The 23,377-nt window shown below is 44.2% G+C and overlaps 1 protein-coding gene across 1 annotated transcript in view; it reads right to left on the bottom strand.

The window, feature by feature from the left end:
- Window positions 1-23,377, bottom strand: part of SPATA6 (spermatogenesis associated 6) — a 53,892-nt gene that overhangs the window by 17,181 nt on the left and 13,334 nt on the right. The window contains exons 6-7 of the mRNA XM_075286254.1: window positions 22,056-22,096; window positions 9,286-9,458 (exon numbers count right to left, since the gene is read on the bottom strand). Coding sequence (XP_075142355.1) covers window positions 9,286-9,458; window positions 22,056-22,096 — 214 coding nt within the window. The remainder of the gene's footprint in view (window positions 1-9,285; window positions 9,459-22,055; window positions 22,097-23,377) is intronic.

Genomic DNA, 23,377 nt, shown 5'->3' with positions numbered 1-23,377 from the left:
ATGTAATGACGGCTTAGTGGTGTTATCTTCTACTGTAATCCTATTTGTGATGTAAATGAGGTAACTGCTGCAAAGAAAACCTCTTAACGGGATTCAATCATTAAAATGCTATTTTTTTTTCTCCCTAACACTTAAGAAAGGCTATTCTTCTCCTACCTTTAGAGGTCTTCTCTGCGCCGCCATTTGGTAGAAATCCCGGTTTTCTTTGGTATGCAAATGAGTTCTCTTGCAGCACTAGGGGTGGTCCCCAACACTCAAACAGCACTGGGGGCGTTCCCAATGCTGTGAGAGAAATCTCCAGCGATGCCTCTATCTTCGCCTGTAACGGCCTCTCCCTGTGGCTTCTTCCGGCGCTGGCTTCAATCTTCTAGGCATGCGCAGTCGGATTTGCGGTCAGGCCTCGGGCAGAGCCGACTGCGCATGCCCGCTGCAATTTTCCTGTGGCTGCTTACACAGTAAACTGGGGTTAGCGGCCACAAGAAAATGGCCACGGGTATGCGCAGTCGGTTCTGCCCGAGGCCCGACAGCAAGTCCGACTGCGCATGCCTATAAGTTTAAATCCAGCGCCTGAAGAAGATGCAAAGAGAGGCCGCTCCAAGCGAAGATGGAGGCGTCGCTGGAGATTTCTCTCACAGCATTGGGAACGCCCCCAGTGCTGTTTGAGTGTTGGGGACCACCCCTAGTGCTGCAAGAGAACTCATTTGCATACAGAAGAAACCAGGATTTTTACTGAACGGTGGCGCGGAGAAGACCTCTAAAGGTAGGAGAAGAATGGCCTTTCTTAAAGGGGTATTCCCACGTCGCATACTAACCAGTCTTCGCTGCTGTAAAATCTTCTTTCTTCCTGCTTTGTTGCGTGATTGGTGGGCGGGGTTACATATGCAAAGCCAGCGGCGAGAAGACGTCGCTTCTATGCCGCTGGCCCTGCGTGTGCGCTCCCGATGCAGCTAGGCATCGGACGTACAGTCTTCACAATGCAATACAGACCCGGCATCCACTGTAATAGAGAGGCGAATGCCGGGGAGTGTTAGATGCTGGCACAGGTGCCTGCAACATCACTACGCTCCTGCCCTACATGAAGCCAGCAGCGGCAGGAGCGATGCTGCTATCCCGGAGGGGGGCCGAGAAGCGGAATAGCAGCATCGCTCCTGCCGCTGCTGGCTTCATGCAGGGCAGGAGCGTAGCAATGTTGCAGGCACCTGTGCCGGCGTCTAACACTCCCCGGCATCCGCCTCTCTATTACAGCAGATGCCGGGTCTGTATTGGCACCCCCCCCTTCAGGCTCGCTCCCGTGCACATAGCCCCTCCTCCCTCCCCCTGAGAGCAGCAGATACATCACTTGACTTTTGACCAGATAAGTCAAGGGATGTGTCAACAAATAAATGAATAAAGTAAGATGATAGACAAACAAAGCAGTTTTGCTGAAGCAATGTATTTAGGAAAAGTCTTACATTCACATTAACAAGCAGTATAGATAGGATCCTTGTGATGGGACAACCCCTTTAAGAAAAAAAATTGCACTTTAATGATTGAATCCCTTTAAGGACATAAGACTGTCTTCAAGAAGTGTATTGGGTAAAACCAATGTCTGATGGAATATTCCAAATCTTTGGAAGAAAATGTAACTAATATAGACATGACATCTAGCCATGTGAATTAGGTTCAATACCAAAGGAGACAAAGGAAAAAATATCCTTAAGAGAACCTTTTCCTTCAATCACATAGCAAAGAATCCTAGACGTTAACCATATTCATTGTCATACTTTCAATGTTCCTCGGCCCCGGCAAACATTGTGCGGCTACACCGGCTTAAATTGTTTATTGATTTCGATAGATTGTATAAACACTTAGGAATTATTGCTCAGCGACCTGCGAAAAAAAAAAAAAAGGGCCGGATCAATGGGAGACCTTCTCATAATTCATCTCAAAGATGCTCTGTCAAGTGTGATCACCCGGCTGTCTCTCTGGTGTGGCGGCGAGGCACGCTTCACCTCTGTTTGCATAGCGATAAAGACACAAATAAGAGAGAAAAGAGGAAAATAAAAGAAATAAAGAAAGCAAATAATCTTCTCTCTCAACAGCGAGATTTCTTGATTAGCCGGAGTGACAATGGCGAGACTCTCTGCGGGATTATAGGCTGGTTACTACAAGCCGAAACACACAGGGAAAAAAAAAAAAAAAAATCCGGAGAACGGTTCACGCTCTGACGGTTTATCACTCGATACAAAGTCCTGTCTCAAATGTCAAACAATTATCTTTTTAAAACAATGACATGCCGGCGACATCTGTGGGGACCGCGGCGAGCACGGGAAGGAACATGGAATCTCGGCAAATATATCACTCAACTTTTCCGGCTTTCCCCGGAGGGTGTCGGCAGAGGAAGGAGGAGAGAAATCATGGGATGCTCTGACTGCAAAGGATAAGGATAAAAAATCAGGATCAGAGCGACTCCTCTTCATAGGTCACGTGGTCCATTTGCAAATCAGTCTTGTTTAATTTAAGGGGGGGGTGCAATACCAAGAATAACCACTATACGAGGCGCGGCGCTGTGCTTGGCAAGCTGTGAAGAGGCCGCAATGCTTCTCCAGACGCTGTGTCCTGTTCAAATGCTGATTGGTGGAGGAGCCGGGTGAAGGACTTTCACTGATCTGATTCTGACGACCTATCCGTAAGATTGGTCATTGCTGTCATGGAGCTGGTAAAGCCCTTTAAGACTAGGAATCCTCTTTGACTGACTTCAATGTTTTCCTTGGTGGACAAAAAGCTGCAAGTGTCCCAAGACAATCCATTTGACCAAGAAAGAATTCTTGCAATGTCAGAATCAAGGGGTTGTCCTGCCATTTTTTTTTTTAACCCATAAGAAGATAAGAAAAGTCATAATTTCAACAATCTCCCGCTGCTTCCATTCAGAAGCTTCAAAGCGCTAGCTGGTCTCTACGTCCTACTGCAACAATGATGTCATACTCAACGATCCCTTGGTTTCCCAATCCCCCGATAGTATTCATTTCCTGAAGTCATACTCAACTCAATGATCCCTTGTCGTTCCTGTTCTGCGATTTTCCAGTCCCCCGTTGGCATCCATTTCCAGAAGCAGCAATGATGTCATACTCACCTCAATGATCCAGTCACTACCATTCCAAGGCATCATGGCCCCCTGTTGATCTCTACTTCCTCCTGTAGCAATAACATCATGTTCACTTCAATGATCCCGTTGCTCCCAGTTCAAGGTTTCCCAGTCCCCCATTGATCTCCACTTCCTACACCAGCAATGACATCATAGTTACATATATAGTTACATAGGAGATGAGGATGAAGACATCAGTCCATCAAGTCCAACCTATATGGTTCCTGTTCCGAGGTTTTCCAGTTACCGTTGGTCTTGACTTCCTGGTGCAGCAATGAAGTCATACCCCCTCAACGATCCCCTGATGTTCCTATTCCAAGACTTCATCGTCCTTCATTGGTCTCTACTTCCAGCAATGACATTATACTCACCTCACTGATCCCCTTTCACAACTTCTCATCCCCTATTGACCTCTACTTCATCTTCAAAGGAAAAAAGTCGCGCATAAGGGATCGGGACCATGTTGAAATATAGGACGCCACCAGACTGAAGCGAGAGAGTCCTTGAGCAGTAAGGCACAGCTTCCGTACACTAGGTAGAAGAACAGAGGCCACAATGTAGAGCATCCATGTGTGAGGCTTGTACAAGCGCCTAATGACCGGGAACGCTGACACCATCTGCTGTTCCAATAAGTTTGACGTGAATTTGGCCCGAGCATATAAAGTGAGGAGACTCCAGTTAAAGGGGTCTGTAAATTCACTTAAGTACAAAGATAAAGCACTGAGCAAATGTCAACCGTAAAGACTAATAAAATCTCTTATTCCTGTTCTGCTTTTACTGTCAAGGAGAAGGGAATTCGGGAAGGTGCAGAGAAATGAAATATAAGACCCGAGGACGTGCAGGAGACATCATCATGTTTTATTCCGAGCCAGAAACCAGATTTACTGAGGCTTTGGCAGGAGGACATTGAAAGTCGAGCTCCACCAAATATCGGCCGCCTAGTCCGTAAGGTGATGAGTTGCTGTGGACGGATCTCAACATTGCAATGATTTTATTACAGAAGTTGTCCAGGCAAAAAAAAAATTAGGGGAGGTGAAATTTTTTTTTAAACAAATCATATTCACCTGTCCCCAGTACCCCGGTGTCCTCCCAGCACAGTCTGGCCCTCCTGCTCCGGTGTTTTTTTAAAGGGAAACTCCTCACCAGTTGTGATGTCCCAGATGCCTTCCACTGAAGCCGCTTAATGGCTACCTGACCACTAGCGGCCTTAGAAAGGGACCTGGGACGTCACAGCAGCCTCAGCGGTCATGAGCGGCTGGAATCTCCACCGGAAGACACCAGCAGTACTGGACCGCGCTAGGAGGTCCCGGAACACCAAGGAAAGGGGAGTAACGTATGTTTTTTTTTTTTTTTTTTTTTTTAATTTCACCTCCCCCAGCCTATTTAAAAAATAAAACTTTTGGGCATCCCTTTGTCCGAAAACGTCCAAACTATAAAAACTTTCCTCTCCTTTTTCCGCCGTCTGCATTTTCGCCGTGATGGAATGCCGACACCGTGCCTCAGCTTTCTATCGTGGCATCCCGCTCCTGAATAGGCCTAATCAGGAGGGAGTGTCGAGCCGCAGACCCTACGGCTAAATCTGCAGCAGAATTCGCGGCAAGATCGAGCAGGGAGTTTCTTTTTTTCCATGTCTTGCTGCATTGTTTTCAATGGAAGGCAGATTTGGGGAGGAATCTGCTCCGGATTCAGGGGTGAAATTCACCCCCAAATCCGCGGCAAATTCATCCGGGTGAACACACATATATATACAGTCCTATGAAAAAGTTTGGGCACCCCTATTAATCTTAATCATTTTTAGTTCTAAATATTTTGGTGTTTGCAACAGCCATTTCAGTTTGACATATCTAATAACTGATGGACACAGTAATATTTCAGGATTGAAATGAGGTTTATTGTACTAACAGAAAATGCGCAATATGCATTAAACCAAAATTTGACCGGTGCAAAAATATGGGCACCTCAACAGAAAAGTGACATTAATATTTAGTACATCCTCCTTTTGCAAAGATAACAGCCTCTAGTCGCTTCCTGTAGCTTTTAATCAGTTCCTGGATCCTGGATGAAGGTATTTTGGACCATTTCTTTCTACAAAACAATTCAAGTTCAGTTAAGTTAGATGGTCGCCGAACATGGACAGCCCGCTCTCAAATGATCTGAAAACAAAGATTGTTCAACATAGTTGTTCAGGGGAAGGATACAAAACGTTGTCTCAGAGATTTAACCTGTCAGTTTCCACTGTGAGGAACATAGTAAGGAAATGGAAGACCACAGGGACAGTTCTTGTTAAGCCCAGAAGTGGCAGGCCAAGAAAAATATCAGAAAGGCAGAGAAGAAGAATGGTGAGAACAGTCAAGGACAATCCACAGACCACCTCCAAAGAGCTGCAGCATCATCTTGCTGCAGATGGTGTCACTGTGCATCAGTCAACAATACAGCGCACTTTGCACAAATAGAAGCTGTATGGGAGAGTGATGAGAAAGAAGCCGTTTCTGCACGTACGCCACAAATAGAGTTGCCTGAGGTATGCAAAAGCACATTTGGAGAAGCCAACTTCATTTTGGAAACAAAGATTGAGTTGTTTGGTTATAAAAAAAAGGCGTTATGCATGGCATCCAAAAAGAAACAGCATTCCAAGAAAAACACATGCTACCCACTGTAAAATTTGGTGGAGGTTCCATCATGCTTTGGGGCTGTGTGGCCAATGCCGGCATCGGGAATCTTGTTAAAGTTGAGAGTCGCATGGATTCCACTCAGTATCAGCAGATTCTTGAGAATAATGTTCAAGAATCAGTGACGAAGTTGAAGTTACGCCGGGGATGGATATTTCAGCAAGACAATGATCCAAAACACCGCTCCAAATCCTCAGGCATTCATGCAGAGGAACAATTACAATGTTCTGGAATGGCCATCCCAGTCCCCAGACCTGAATATCATTGAACATCTGTGGGATGATTTGAAGCGGGCTGTCCATGCTCGGCGACCATCTAACTTAACTGAACTTGAATTGTTTGTCCAAAATACCTTTATCCAGGATCCAGGAACTGATTAAAAGCTACAGGAAGCGACTAGAGGCTGTTATCTTTGCAAAAGGAGGATCTACTAAATATTAATGTCACTTTTCTGTTGAGGTGCCCATACTTTTGCACCGGTCAAATTTTGGTTTAATGCATATTGCACATTTTCTGTTAGTACAATAAACTTCATTTCAATCCTGAAATATTACTGTGTCCATCAGTTATTAGATATATCAAACTGAAATGGCTGCTGCAAACACCAAAATATTTAGAACTAAAAATGATTAAGATTAATAGGGGTGCCCAAACTTTTTCATAGGACTGTATATATATATATATATATATATATATATATATATATATATATATATATAATGTGGCAGACTATGCATTTCTGTGCAGCCTAGGTAGCTCTGTGACTAAATGAAGGCCCATAGCTTTCTATATAACATATACACACACATATATGTATATATATATATATATATATATATATATATATATATATATATATATATATATGAAGGGTACAGGCTGTATATCTATTTTTACTTGCATATAAGAAGGTGACCTTGATATTCTCATAACTATTTGCTGTATTTCTTGCATTTTCCTTACATTGATGAATGAATAATTGGCATATACAATATTGTCCCTGTAATTGCTGTTTTGACTGGATCTGTCACCTCTCCTGACATGTCTATTTTAGTAAATAATTATATTCTTCATGAAATAACAATTCCACGCCATCTTTTCTCAGACCTCAGTTTTGTGCTGTTCCTCTGTTATTCCTCCTAGTATTTCATTAAAAATTTCCAATCCGAGATGACCGTGTTAGGCCAGGTTCACACGATGTCTTTTGGCATGTAATGTGGCACGTAGACGCCGCGGGAGCTTTTGCGGGCCGTATACGCTCCCATTGTTTTCAATGGGAGCCGGTACCGTATACGCGGCGCTATTTTCATGTGAACCCGGCCTTAGATAGTGTAGGGACAGGCCCATTTCACAATGGTGACGCCCAGTATTCAATTTACCTGTCTTCTCCAAGCCGAATGGAATAAAACACCACTAGGCGTCATATAAGGACTTGTAGACAGCCCAGAGGGTGGAGGCCAAATACGTATTGGTAGACAGTGTAGCATGGGTGTTGGAAGTGGCGTCGCACAACTGATCCAAAAAAAAAAAAAAAAAAAAATCTGGCCAACCCCTTTAAGACTACCTGCAAAGTGTCTTTATTTTTAGATGCTTTGGCCTAATGCTAATAAAAAATAAAAAAAATTGTGATGGCAGCCCTTACCTTTAATTTGGGCACACACTGATATTTGCAAGTACTACACCTATATTTCTTTACCCGAGAAGCAAAAAAATCTATAAGAGTGAATTCTTGCTTCTTGTCAGGGTCTATAATTCCAGCAGGAAAGCTTCGCTTGCCGGGAACATTGTTTGTTTAGCTGCATCCCACACATTTGAGAGAAAGATCTGACTTCAGACTCACAATAATTTGAATTTTTATAGCGCTGCGCGGCTGGATGAACCGAAAGTCATTTTTCTGACATCCAGATAGGTCTTGGCAGCTTTAGTGAAGAAAGTATGACAGCATTGTGAGGCGTAGATCAGAGGAGAGCGCCGTAAATAACACAAGGAATTAGAAAGAAGCCAGGAAGGATTTTTTTTTTTTTGTGCAAATTTCGGTCAATGTCTTAAAAAAAAATATAGATTATTTCTGAAGATTAACTCATGTTCGAAATGCTGTATTAGATTGTCGGGTGGGGAGGATTAAAGGGAGTCTGTCATTAGGGTGAGGCATATTAAAGAGGACCTTTCCTGTATTCTGGCATTGGCGGTTTTATATACCGCGTGAAAGCTGACAGTGCCCTTTATTCCCGATGCCAGAACTGATATCCGTCCACTGTCAGAAGGCGGGCCTTACAACCAGATCGCTGGGATCTGGGCCGTAAGGACCCCCCTCCCCCGAGACAGTATTCCTCCATGAGGGGGGTTCTCATAATGCTTCACTTTGATAACAGACTCCCTTTAAAGGGGTTGTCCAGCCAATATTTTTTAAAGGCTCAAATAGGCATAATAAAATAAAGATGTGATATTGACCCCACCAATTCCCAGCCATTGTCCTGTCGGCACTTAGTGAACCGCTTCTGTTCTCTACTTCCTGTTCCCGTTTCGAAAAACAGGAAATGCCAGGTTAGCCAATCACTGATCGAGGTCGGGTCACCACTGAGGCTAGTGATTGGCTAAGCAGGAACTTCCTGTGTATTGAGAGAGACCGGAGAGAAGAGTTCCCTTTAGTGTCAGGGCTGTAATGGCTTGAGGTGCCAAATATTTGCAGGGCTCAGCTATCCCATATGGTAGGGAACCTTTGGCCCTCCAGCTGCTTTGAAACTACAACTCCCATCATGCTCCATTCACTTCCATGGGAGTTCCAAGAACAGCAGAGCAAGTATGCATGCTGGGAGTTGTAGTTTTGCAACAGCTGGAGAGCCGTACATTCCCTACCCCTGCCATATTGGGTACTGGTGGAGGACAAAGGGTAGGGAATGGAGGAAATGGCGAAGACAGCTGCCAAAATGGAGAACAAGTGGTAGGTAACTATCCCTTTAAAACCCCTTTAATCTAGCATCAATGTGACCTGATACAGATGTCAGATTAGTAGTAGAAGACCATAAAGTATATAAAACCAAATTTAAGGGTAGAAGACATGAAAAAAGATTAATTTTTTCTGGATTAAAGGAATCTGGCTGGACTGGGAGGTCCAGGGACACTTTGCTGCCTCTTCTTTGCTTCCAGCTATGACTGACAGCGAGTGACATCTCCCATGAAAAGACTCAGATACAAATCTTTCCCTTCAGAAAATCTAAGCGCTCAGCAACTTTGTATATTGAACAATTAGGCAGCGATTCTGCTGACTGCCTTCCCGCGTTATCCGATGGACCAGCGTTCCTGAGATGGAGAGATTACATCAAAACAACACCTTCAAGATTGATTTCTTCACAACGTATCAAGGTCCGGTGCCAGGCGTTCAATGCAATTTTGCGATTAGGAATTAGAATAATTGACCCAATATTTTTTTTAAAATTTTTTTTTTGTATGATACACCTATGAGCTCAGCGAATACGTGAGGGGATGGCTTACCTCTCTCTAAGGGAGGATCTGCTGAGCACAGGACTGGGTGGGTGTCTTAGGACTGATGGTGGAGCTGATCTAGAGAGTAGCGACGACGTTCTGATCGGGGACCTTTGGAGCCTTTTGTTATTGACGTTGTCCAAGGACATCTGAAGGTCATCGAGATGCAACTTCCTTGAGTCCTAGGAACAAGAGAAAAAAAAAAGGGGTGATCAATGAAGGTATCTAACACGCTAAGTACACTAGCGTCAACTCTCCATTGTTCAGGACAACAACGGAGAGGCGGACTGGTAAAACCGGTTACTCACAGAGCCCGGCAAACTCCCCTGACCATCATGTGGTCCTTCGTTTTTAAACTGAGTCAACGATTTTCAGTGGATTCGGCAGTTTGTGCAGAACTTTTTGTATTTTTATGCTGTCTTTGCCCCTTTGCTAAAGTGATAAGGGAGTAGGATTTAGATGGAGGGTCTCGGCCTCCCATAGATATAGCATAAATTACGCCAGAAATTGGTGTAACTTTTAGTCTAAGCCTACGCCTATTCATAGTAGATCTGCTTCCCTGATGAACAAAGAGCTGAAAGACCCACCAGATGTATGAAGAGGATTGTGCCACTTAAAGGGAGTGTCCCAGATCATCTGCTTCCGATTCAGTGTACTGTATAGTACAAGGACTGGCCATACCCAGCAAATAGCTGATACTAGACAACCCCTTTAATGAAGACCTTCTCACCAGCAGCTCTTATCCTTTATTAGAAGCATGTCCACTTATTCTGGCACAGTTGGAATATTTTCTCTAGCTCCCAACTTTCCTGAGCTATCCCTGCAATTAGTTTTGGTGCCCGATATGCTAACTAAGCTCTCTAATGCCACATGGGTGATGTCAGGCAAGAGCAGGCAAGGGGGCATGACTCTGAGCTCCAATCAGCAGTGGACAGAGTCGAGTCACACTCCTTTTCCTGACACCACTCACTTGACATTAGAGAGTCTAGATAACCTAACCTAACCAAGTTCTCTAATGTCAAGTGGGTGTCGTGAAGAAGCAAGAGGGCGCGACTCAGAACTCTTTGCGCCGACTGCCTCTGTTGCTTGATCCCGCCTGACACCACCCTCTAGCCATTAGAGAGTCTAGTTATCCTATCAGGCACCAAAACTAATTGCTCTGATTGTTCAGGAACAGTTACAAAATTCCAAGTGTGCCAATATCATTGAAGAAGTGCCTACTAAACAACAAAAGCGCCTCGAGTTGGCGGAGGTGGTGAATGGTCCTCTTTGAAGGGATCCTATTAGAGATGAGCGAACACTGTTCGGAACAGCCGTTCCGAACAGCACGCTCCCATAGAAATAAATGGAAGCGGCCGGCACGCGGGGGGTTAAGTGACCGGCCGCTGGCAAAGCATACGTGCCACGTGCTTCCATACATTTCTATGGGAGCATGCTGTTCGGATCGGCTGATCCGAACAGTGTTCGCTCATCTCTAGATCCTATCATTTAAACTCAATTTTTTCAGCCCATAACGTAGGAATTGCCTTAAAGGCTATTCTTCTACCTTTAGATGTCTTCTCCGCACCGCCGTTCCATAGAAATCCCAGTTTTCGCTGGTATGCAAATGAGTTATCTTGCAGCACTAGGGGCGTCCCCAATGCTGTGAGAGAACTTGCCAGCGCCGCCTCCATCTTCTTCACGTCTTCTTCCGGGGGTTGGCTTCAAACTGCTATTCCTCAGGCAAAGCCAACTGCGCATGCCCGCCGGCCACAAGAAAATAGCCGCTTACATAGTATTGTAAGCGGCCATTTTCTTGTGGCAGGCATGCGCAGTCGGCTTTGCCCTAAGCCTGAAGCATAGAAGTTTGAAGCCAACCCCCCGGAAGAAGACCCGTTCCTGAAGAAGATGGAGGCGGCGCTGGAGAGTTCTCTCACAGCATTGGGGACGCCCCCAGTGCTGTCTGAGCTCTGGGGACCGCCCCCCTGTGCTGCGAGAGAACTCCTTTGCATACCGGCGAAAACCAGGATTTCTACGGGAACGGCAGCGCGGAGAAGACATGTTAGCCTTGTCTAGGTGCCAGATACCACAGGACACCTTCAGATGTCTACAGGAGTCCATGTGTTTAGGTGTCGTGTCGAGAACCTGCCCAATATCAGGCTGATCGTGTATAACAAAAATCATCCAGGTGGAGTTTAATTGAATTTAACAAAAAGTACCAAATTTAGGATTTCCAGGCAACACATCACGCATCCTGTATAGCTGAAAAAAAAAATAATCTAAGCGCAAAAAAAAAAAAAAAAAATCATCGGCTTTAGGCTGTGACTGAGCAAGAGAGATGGAAATTATGAGGAAAGTAATTTAGATTTCTGTGCGCCGATGAAAAAAAATCCATTAATCAAGCGGCATCAGCGTATCGATAGCTGGCATTTTGCAACGTGGAGAAAATCTTATCTGCATCGGGAAGTGGCCAATATTATGTTTATTGTTTATTCTCGGCGTTTTCTCGCCACGGAGTTCATTCCAGACACGTCCTGCGTTTAATTTCAAAGCGGCGCTGTGTTTTTCGGCTGCTAATAAAGGTAGATTTCAATCTCCCTTTAGTTTGCTGGGTAGCTCGGCGGCTCTGGGCCATCCAGGGAGTGATGAATTAAAGACCAACCATGGCTGTCTCGCAGCGCCCAAAAGTTCCCGCTGTTAATATAGCTTTTTTTTTTTTCCTTCAAACAAATCAATTTTAATTAAAATCTCTATGATAAAACAGTCATGAATCATGAGGACAGTCCGAGGAAAGTAAATTATATGGAGGAGGAAAAAAAAAAAAAAATATTGCCAAGCCTTCTATGAGGTTATCGTTACCGGCGCGAGGCTGGAGGCAGCGAGACAAGAAAATTGGAATGTAAAATAATGGTGTCTGCATGCTGAAACATCACCGCGGCTGCTAGTTGCTGACAACAGTATGCGGCGTTATTCTGGGGTAGTCATTGCTTACGGAGCAAACATATCGCGTAGCGCTCTACATGAATACGCAGCTGATGTTTTTGAAGTGTAAGAGTTGTACCGAAAGTATTGGAGAAATATACACATATAGTCTCTTATAAGATGTCGTCTTAGGGCTAATTCATACGGGCATAGAGGGGGCGGATTATGGCACGTAATGCACGTCATAATCCGCCCCCTCACCATGGTGGTCTATGCAGAGCGCCAGGCTACTTTTTTCCGAGAGCGGCAACAGGCTGCTCAAAGAAAAAAGAAGCGGGCTGCCCTTTCTTCAGGCGGATTCCACGACTCGTTGAGTCGCGGAGTCCGACTGGTGGCAGCAACCTCCGGAGTCGGCCCATTCATTTGAGCCTACTGTCGGAAGTCATGGCAGGCGGGTTTTAACATGAGAGGGACGTGGCTCCCCATGTCACTCTCCGTGCCAAAATCCGGGCTTCCGCTCCCCGTGTGAACTAACCCTTAAAGTTTGCCATGAGGACGCTTCACCACCTCCACCTCTGTGCATGCATCATTAGACACCGCTCCACTGAATTTCAGCACAGTTGGAATTTTTTCTCTAGTGCCCACTGTTCCCGAGTAGAGATGAGTGAGTAGTATTCGATCGAGTAGGTATTCGATCGAATACTACGGTATTCGAAATACTCGTACTCGATCGAGTACCACTCGCTATTCGAATGGAAAAATTCGATGCAGAACCAGCATTGATTGGCCGAATGCTATACAGTCAGCCAATCAACGCTGGTTCCTCTCCTACCTTTAGAAGTCTTCTCCAGACAGCGTCCCCGCGGCATCTTCCGGCTCTGAATTCACTCTGCCAGGCATCGGGCCTGGGCAGAGCCGACTGCGCATGACCGCGCTACAAGAAAATGGCTGCTTTGACTTTAAGAGGCCATTTTCTTGTAGTGCGGGCATGCGCAGTCGGCTCTGCCCAGGCCCGATGCCTGGCAGAGTGGGTTCATTGCCGGATGACGACGCGGGGACGCTGCACGGAGAAGACTTCTCGGAGAATCCAGCCCGACCCTCACTCGTGGACTTGGTAAGTTCAGTTTGATCAAATGTTGCCTACCCCTGAAACGAGCATTTTCCCCCCATAGACTATAATAGGGTTCGATATTCGATTCGAGTAGTCGAATATTGAGGGGCTACTCGAAACAAATATCGAGTATTTAACTACTCGCTCATCTCTATTCCTGAGTAATCATTTATAAGCAAATAATGTGATAAAAAAAAAACCTAAATAATAAGGTTGCTCTCTGCTGTCAAGTGGGCGGTCCTGAGTTGGAGCAGACAGACAAGGACCGCCCATCTGACAGAGAACACAACTGTGCTGAAGCTAACAGAAATGATTATTCAGGATGTGGGAAGCGCCATCTATTGATGGATGCAAAAAGTAGGAGTTCTTTAAGAAAAATAGATTTGCCAATAACCAGGCCTTGTGTGCCTTTATTTAATGGGTAAAACTTATGTGAAAGGCTTCCAATGTCAAACTTTTTTTTTATTTTTTCAGATTCTTGTAGCATTTAGGGAGTTAAATTCAATGAGGACATCCACCTTACATGTTGACAAGCCACAAAGCTTCTGGGAGAATGTCTTATGGACAGATGAAACAAAGATCAAACTTTTTGGCCACATACATCAGCTCTATGTTCACAAATGAAGCCTATCTTGAAAAGAACACTGTCCCTACTGTGAAACATGGAGGAGGTTCTGTTATATTCTGGGGCTGCTTTGCGGCCTCTGACAGGTGTCTTGAATCTGTGCAGGGTACAATGAAATCTCAAGACTATCAAGGGATTCTAGAGAGAAATGTGCTGCCCGGTGTCAGAAAGCTTGGTCTCAATTGCAGGTTATGGGTCTTGCAACAGGATAATGACCCAAAACACCCAAGAATGGCTAAGAGGAAAACACTGGACTATTCTGAAGACGCCTTCTATGAGCCCTGACCTAAATCCTATTGAGCATCCTTGGAAGGAGTTGAAACACATCATGTGGAAAATGTACCCTTCACACCCGAGACAACTGGAGCAGTTTGTTCATGAGGAGTGGCCAAAATACCTGCCGAGAGGGGCAGACGTCTCATTGACCGTTTTCAGGAATCGTCTGATCGCAGCGATTGCGTCAAAAGGTTGTGCAACAAAATATTAAGTTACGGGAACCGTCATTTCTGTCCAGGCCTGTGTCATGAGGTTTATGGTTTCAAGAAATTCTGTTGAAGCGACAAGCAAAGTCTGACTTTCCAACCAAAACATGAAGTCAACTAGTGGCTGAAGTGATTAAGATTGATGATGTCATGACCATGGCTCTGTGTCGGAAGCAGGAAAATGGGCAAGCATGACACTGGCCAGATGGTTAAATGGCTGGGGTCTCCAAAATGGAAGGTCTTGCGGTAGTTTCCAGTATGCATTGGATTGTAGCTACGAAAAGTGATCCGAAGACGGCCAACCTGTCAACAGGGAACAAGATCATGGGTGCCCAAGTACTACGGGCTGCCGGAAGAGACAAAAGATGCCACTTTCCGCCATTAAGGTATCTTAAAAAGTTTCTCATATTCATATTTCATTAAATTTAAAGAAAATAAAACGCGGTATCCATAAAAGCGTTGGCGCAGAAACTCTATGCATAGAAATCCATTTACATTCATCAGTCACTGTCATACGCTGCATTATAAAAGCTATGGCGAGTATTATTCATCTGAAAACAAATGGACTGTGAAAGCACAAAAATGATCTGAGCGTTTTATGGATCTCATTCTAGTCACAGCAATTAAAACGCTCCTCAAATTATCAAATCTCTTTCTCCGAGATGAAATTTAATCTCTCCTACCTCCTAATTCGGTAACGCCGTACCTCTTCTGTGTTAACTATAAAATAAACGGCATCTTAGAGGGCACAGGCACCTTTAGTCTCCATGACCTGCCTATACCAAACCCTAAACCTCTGCCACGGCTAAGGACTCCGTTCCAATTTCCAAAATCCTACAAGCTTACGTCCCATATTCCATGTATGAAATACTGCAGAGGCTGCTGTGATCACAGGACCTGACTAGAAGCTTTCATTGACTTACTATAGAAGATGGTTTTTTGAGATGGATCACTTACTTTAAGCACAAACTAAACATCCTGGAAAAATTTTAGATTAATATCACACATATAGAGAATGTTTGTCATCACCGGCAAAGGTGGGTCCCACACCTATTGGGGGTTTATGACCTATCCAGTGGCTATGCTATAAATGTCCAAAGGTAGAACAGCCTTTGTCGTTTACAAGGGGTTGTCCAGGGAGTATAAAGGGGTTGTCCAGGAAGTATTAAGGGGTTGTCCAGGGAGTAGCAATTTACTTAAATGGGTCCCTGGGATCACTGTTGATGGATCCAGGTGTTCTGGTGACATTACGACCCCAAGGTGAGATGATCCAAAGCCAGGAGTCAGGTAGCCCCCATAACTCAGGTAATTCATTACCTGCGAGGTTGGGGAAGGAGGGGCTGGATCACCATTTCGGATCACATAACCCAAGGGTTGTCATGTCACGAGAACAACTGGGTCCATCATCAGCTATCCCATGGACCAGGAAAATATATTATTGCTCCATGGACAATACCTTTAAGAGCTTATTTTTCACATAAATTCTGATTTGTTGTATAGGTTACTGTATATACATATAGGACTCACTTTTAGGGTGCTGTACAATGTATATCGAGGTCAAGGCTTAACAGCGGGTAACACATACCTGTGCGTGGAGACCTTGATGGGCCGCTCATGTTCATATGGTGGTGGCACGCCCCGATACGCAACGCTTCTTGGAAGAGAAGGAACAAAATGCTACTGCCCCCCAGTGCTGGAGTGCAGATAACAAGGAACGCAGACGGTCACCTCATTACCCCTCACCAATGAGTACTAGTGTATCCCACAATGTGCAGCAGATGGAGAGAAATCAATTGGGAACTGAAGAGAGAACACATAACTCAAAATGTGGACAGAGGGAAAAAAAAATCCGTCTCTGGAGAAAAATGCATCCAGGTTCCAGGAGATACAAGTCAATGCTCTGCCAGCATGTAAATTATCTTCATCAAGGGCTGAGCGACGACCACCCAAATCAAAATCACAGTTAATTAAGACTTTTACCTGAATGACAATGAATGGACTATTATTTTAGGACATGTTTACATGTCAATATAGATTGGTTGCCATACAGCTAATGACATCCTTTAGCCAATGGCAATGTGAGACAGGATGACAATTTCTCCACAACTTTATCTCTGACCTGTCTGGAGAGTTCCTTGGTCTTCATTGTGCTGTTTATTCACTAGTGTTCTCTAACAAACCACTGAGGCATTCACAGAAAAGATGTACAGTCCTATGAAAAAGTTTGGGCACCCCTATTAATCTTAATCATTTTTAGTTCTAAATATTTTGGTATTTGCAACAGCCATTTCAGTTTGATATATCTAATAACTGATGGACACAGTAATATTTCAGGATTGAAATGAGGTTTATTGTACTAACAGAAAATGTGCAATATGCATTAAACCAAAATTTGACCGGTGCAAAAGTATGGGCACCTCAACAGAAAAGTGACATTAATATTTAGTAGATCCTCCTTTTGCAAAGATAACAGCCTCTAGTCGCTTCCTGTAGCTTTTAATCAGTTCCTGGATCCTGGATAAAGGTATTTTGGACAAACAATTCAAGTTCAGTTAAGTTAGATGGTCGCCGAGCATGGACAGCCCGCTTCAAATCATCCCACAGATGTTCAATGATATTCAGGTCTGGGGACTGGGATGGCCATTCCAGAACATTGTAATTGTTCCTCTGCATGAATGCCGGAGTTGATTTGGAGCGGTGTTTTGGATCATTGTCTTGCTGAAATATCCATCCCCGGCGTAACTTCAACTTCGTCACTGATTCTTGAACATTATTCTCAAGAATCTGCTGATACTGAGTGGAATCCATGCGACTCTCAACTTTAACAAGATTCCCGATGCCGGCATTGGCCACACAGCCCCAAAGCATGATGGAACCTCCACCAAATTTTACAGTGGGTAGCATGTGTTTTTCTTGGAATGCTGTTTCTTTTTGGACGCCATGCATAACGCCTTTTTTTTTTTATAACCAAACAACTCAATCTTTGTTTCCAGAATGAAGTTGGCTTCTCCAAATGTGCTTTTGCATACCTCAGGCAACTCTATTTGTGGCGTACGTGCAGAAACGGCTTCTTTCTCATCACTCTCCCATACAGCTTCTCCTTGTGCAAAGTGCGCTGTATTGTTACCGATGCACAGTGACACCATCTGCAGCAAGATGATGCTGCAGCTCTTTGGAGGTGGTCTGTGGATTGTCCTTGACTGTTCTCACCATTCTTCTTCTCTGCCTTTCTGATATTTTTCTTGGCCTGCCACTTCTGGGCTTAACAAGAACTGTCCCTGTGGTCTTCCATTTCCTTACTATGTTCCTCACAGTGGAAACTGACAGGTTAAATCTCTGAGACAACGTTTTGTATCCTTCCCCTGAACAACTATGTTGAACAATCTTTGTTTTCAGATCATTTGAGAGTGGGCTGTCCATGTTTGGCGACCATCAAACTTAACTGAACTTGAATTGTTTTGTAGAAAGAAATGGTCCAAAATACCTTCATCCAGGATCCAGGAACTGATTAAAAGCTACAGGAAGCGACTAGAGGCTGTTATCTTTGCAAAAGGAGGATGTACTAAATATTAATGTCACTTTTCTGTTGAGGTGCCCATACTTTTGCACCGGTCAAATTTTGGTTTAATGCATATTGCGCATTTTCTGTTAGTACAATAAACCTCATTTCAATCCTGAAATATTACTGTGTCCATCAGTTATTAGATATATCAAACTGAAATGGCTGTTATAAACACCAAAATATTTAGAACTAAAAATGATTAAGATTAATAGGGGTGCCCAAACTTTTTCATAGGACTGTATATATTGAGACCACATTACACACAGCCGGACTCTATTAACTAAGTCACTTCTGAAGGTACCGTATATACTCGAGTATAAGCCGAGACCCCTAATTTTACCACAAAAAACTGGGAAAACTTATTGACTCGAGTATAAGCCGAGGTGGGAAAATGCAGCAGCTACTGGAAAATTTCAAAAATTAAAATGGTTGGAGTTTTTGGGTGCAGTAGATGCTGGGGAAGGGGAGGGGGTGTTTTGGTTGTCTGTCTGCCCCTTCCCTGACCTTGAGGACTGTTTTTTTCCCCCACTTGGAATTCAGTCTGGCTGAATGTAGCGTATCTGCAGTGCACCCATTAACCCCTTCCCGACAGAACAGAAGCACTGCAGATCCCCTATATTCAGTAGCCCGGGCACTGTCAGACACAGGGATACCTAATGTGTATGTGTTACACAGTAATTTTCTACTTTTATATGTATTCTAGGGAAAGGAGGGATTTACAACATTTAATTTATTTTCTGTAAATCTTTTTTTTTTTTTTTGCACTATTTTATGGGTGAGTCTATACATTGACATTGCCCTCCTATAAAGGGACCAAACACCATGTGCCCTCCTATAAAGGAACCAAACACCATGTGCCCTCCTATAAAGGAACCAAACACCGTGTGCCCTCCTATAAAGGGACCAAACACCATGTGCCCTGCTATAAAGGAACCAAACACCATGTGCCCTCCTATAAAGGAACCAAACACCGTGTGCCCTCCTATAAAGAAACCAAACACCGTGTGCCCCCGTATAAAGGAACCAAACACCATGTGCCCTCCTATAAAGGAACCAAACACCATGTGCCCTCCTATAAAGGAACCAAACACCATGTGCCCCCGTATAAAGGAACCAAACACCATGTGCCCTCCTATAAAGGAACCAAACACCATGTGCCCCCGTATAAAGGAACCAAACACCATGTGCCCTCCTATAAAGGAACCAAACACCGTGTGCCCTCCTATAAAGAAACCAAACACCGTGTGCCCTCCTATAAAGAAACCAAACACCGTGTGCCCCCGTATAAAGGAACCAAACACCATGTGCCCTCCTATAAAGGAACCAAACACCATGTGCCCTCCTATAAAGGAACCAAACACCATGTGCCCCCGTATAAAGGAACCAAACACCATGTGCCCTCCTATAAAGGAACCAAACACCGTGTGCCCCCGTATAAAGGAACCAAACACCATGTGCCCTCCTATAAAGGAACCAAACACCATGTGCCCCCGTATAAAGGAACCAAACACCGTGTGCCCTCCTATAAAGGAACCAAACACCATGTGCCCTCCTATAAAGGGACCAAACACCATGTGCCCTCCTATAAAGGAACCAAACACCATGTGCCCTCCTATAAAGGAACCAAACACCGTGTGCCCTCCTATAAAGGAACCAAACACCATGTGCCCTCCTATAAAGGAACCAAACACCATGTGCCCCCGTATAAAGGAACCAAACACCGTGTGCCCTCCTATAAAGAAACCAAACACCGTGTGCCCCCGTATAAAGGAACCAAACACCATGTGCCCTCCTATAAAGGGACCAAACACCATGTGCCCTCCTATAAAGGAACCAAACACTGTGTGCCCTCCTATAAAGGAACCAAACACCGTGTGCCCCCGTATAAAGGAACCAAACACCGTGTGCCCTCCTATAAAGGACAGCCCCTATCCAAATGCCCTGAAAGGGTAGTCGATTTCTCAAAACAAAGCCCCTATTAGTCAGTGTGTATCGCCATTGACTTCACCATATCCCGGAGTCCTCTGCCCCTTTCAGCATAACCATCCAGAGAAAAAAACAAAACAAAAAAACCACAGACGCTAACACTCTCCATCCATACCAGTCTCTGCAGAATACGGCTATTGTTATGTCTCCGCAGCTCCAAGTCGTTGCCTTTTTCCTTCCTTCCCATTTTTTATGTTAAGTTTGTAGCATTTTCAAGGTAAAATAAATGAACATTCTTTTGAAATTCCGACTCAATAGAAATAAGAGGACGCCAAAGATCGAAGGTTAGAAAATTCTTTAGCGCGTACGAGAGTCTCTCTACTAAACCGAGATCACAATGAAGTATGAGATCAGTCAAAAATCAATAACAAGGTACTTTACAAAATAATGGATGAAGCAAGTAGAAAATGGAATGAGCTTTTCTGAGAAATAATGCATGTCGGGCAGATTGGCAACATCCTCAACTCTTTGTGCTAATCAGTGCAGGGAACGGGAAAAGCGACACGTAAGGCGAGAAAGTTACAAATCACCCACAAAAGAAAACCTCAAGCGCGTCTGCCCGCCAGCTACATAATCAAGACTAGTATATAATTTTGTTAATTGCACTGTAATAATAGTTATCTGTATCATCACGACCAATTGTCTCCTTGATTTAATACAATTTTGCAATTGTTTTACTTAAAGGGATTCTATCATTGAAATCAAATTTTTTTTGTCCCTAACATGCCTTAAGAATATTCTTCTCCTACCTTTAGATGTCTTCTCCGCGCCGCCGATCGGTTGAAATCCCGGTATGTATTTCGTTGGTATGTAAATGAGTTCTCTTGCAGCACTGGGGGCGGGCCCCAGCGCTCAAACAGCACTGGCATGCGCAGTTGGCTCTGCCTGAGGCCTAGAAAAATGAAACCCAGGACAGAAGAATACACAGCGAGAAGCCGTTGCAGAAGAAGATGTAGGAGGTGCTGGAGAGTTCTCTCACAGCATTTGGGACGCCCCCAGTGCTGCGAGAGAACTCATTTGCATACCGAAGAAAACCCGGATTTCTACTGAACGGCGGAGCGGAGAAGACATCTAAAGGTAGGAGAAGAATAGCCTTTCTTAAGGCTATTCCTATGTGTTAGTGAGAAAAAAGTGATTTTAATGGTAGAATCCCTTTAAAGGGTTTTCCATAATAAGCATTTTTTTTGCAAGGGGGCTGAGGAAGGTGAAACCTCCCCCCCCCACCAAATAAATAAATAAATACCATATTCACCTGTCCCCGGTGTGTCCCACCACTGTCCAGTCCTGCTGTTACTAAGGCCAGTCCTGTCCTGTGTCCTTTCCTTAGGCCTTAGTGGTCACGTTCAGCAGGAACTTCAAGACCGGGAGACACCAGAGCAATGGAGACAAATTGGTAAGGGACCAACACCCAGCACCCCTATCAATCTCAGCAGCTAATAAACACAGAACAGAGCAGGAAGCAGACAGCTCTGTTCTCTCTGAAGTGGTCAGACCAGGTACTACAGATGAGTTCCCTTTCATCTGAATGGGACCTGAGCTGCAGTGACTCAGCTCAGCCACTACACAGAGAACGGAGCTGTCTGCTTCCTGTTCCATTCCAGAAGAGCTGATCGATGAGGATGTCAGGTGTCAGGTCCCCACCGACTGGATACTAGCCAATCTTTAGGATAGCTCATCAATATTTGTAGCCTGGAAAACCCTTTTAAACAGAGATGAGCTGCAACATTAGACACAGTCCATGGTCAGAAATAGCGCTGCTTTAGTAAAAACTAGACCCTTTATCCTAATTTCTGGTAACTAAAATAAAATATTCAATGGCATGGGGAAGCATTTTAATAACCCCGTCCTGAATATTGTATAATGTGGAGTCCTATGTAAAAAATCCATATCAAATGCAATAATCAATTGTAGCCATTGTGTCTTTTCGGGGTTATTACCGATCTCTGACAACTTGGCTACGAAACCTGAGGGCAGGACTATAAATTGCAGTAGACAGAAATCATTGGACTCAATAAACATACCGGGAACTGATATTACAAGATGCCAAATGAAATTTTGATAGGTGAATGTGATGTACGGTGCAGAGATAGCATTTTCCTGCTGTGCACTTACCCTGTTATCCGGGGGTCTGAAGCTGCCCAATGTAGGGGGATCTGCAAAGGAAAGTCACTGCTGGTTATTATTATTCACATTATATACATACAATACTAAGGACTAAAGCACAAGGTCCATGGCAAACAATGAATTAGGTCCATGAACATAAGGTTTCAATTTGAAAAATAATAAACATTTTTGCGAATATAATTCATAAAAATGTTTGCAGAGTTCTAAAGATTTTCTCTAACTATCTTAGTGGTGACATCTGTTGTCTGAATCAGTTACCAATGGATAAGACCATGATTGCAGGAACTTTCTATGGTCTGGGATTTGTCAGAATCCCAGCCATGATGTCCGTGTAGTGTCCTCCTGATAACCAGCCATGATGTCCTTATTGTGGTTGGGTTATCTTCTCATTCATGTAGTGTCCCCCTAATAACCAGCCATGATGTCCTTATTGTGGTCAGGTTATCTTCTCATACATGTAGTGTCCTCCTGATAACCAGCCATGATGTCCTTATTGTGGTCAGATTATCTTCTCATACATGTAGTGTCCTCCTGATAACCAGCCATGATGTCCTTATTGTGGTCAGGTTATCTTCTCATACATGTAGTGTCCTCCTGATAACCAGCCACGATGTCCTTATTGTGGTCAGATTATCTTCTCATACATATAGTGTCCTCCTCATAACCAGCCATGATGTCCTTATTGTGGTCGGGTTATCTTCTCATACATGTAGTGTCCTCCTGATAACCAGCCATGATGTCCTTATTGTGGTCAGGTTATCTTCTCATACATGTAGTGTCCTCCTGATAACCAGCCATGATGTCCTTATTGTGGTCGGGTTATCTTCTCATACATGTAATGTCCTCCTGATAACCAGCCATGATGTCCTATTCTTTCTTATGGTAGAGTTGGAAGGGACCTCAAGGGCCATCGGGTCCAACCCCCTGCGAGTGCAGGTTTTCCTAAATCATCCCAGCTATATGTTTATCCAGATTCCGCTTGAAGATTTCCATTGATGGAGCGCCCACCACCTCCCGTGGCAGCCTATTCCACTCTGCCACGGGAGGTGGTGGGCGCTCCTTATTGTGGTCAGGTTATCTTCTCATACATGTAGTGTCCTCCTGATAACCAGCCATGATGTCCTTATTGTGGTCAGGTTATCTTCTCATACATGTAGTGTCCTCCTGATAACCAGCCATGATGTCCTTATTGTGGTCAGGTTATCTTCTCATACATGTAGTGTCCTCCTGATAACCAGCCATGATGTCCTTATTGTGGTCAGGTTATCTTCTCATACATGTAGTGTCCTCCTGATAACCAGCCATCATGT

The sequence above is a fragment of the Leptodactylus fuscus genome, chromosome 9 (assembly GCF_031893055.1).
Source record: "Leptodactylus fuscus isolate aLepFus1 chromosome 9, aLepFus1.hap2, whole genome shotgun sequence".
Taxonomy (NCBI): domain Eukaryota; kingdom Metazoa; phylum Chordata; class Amphibia; order Anura; family Leptodactylidae; genus Leptodactylus; species Leptodactylus fuscus.
The sequence above is the reverse complement of the archived record's forward strand: the minus strand, read 5'-3'. Positions and strand labels throughout refer to the sequence as shown.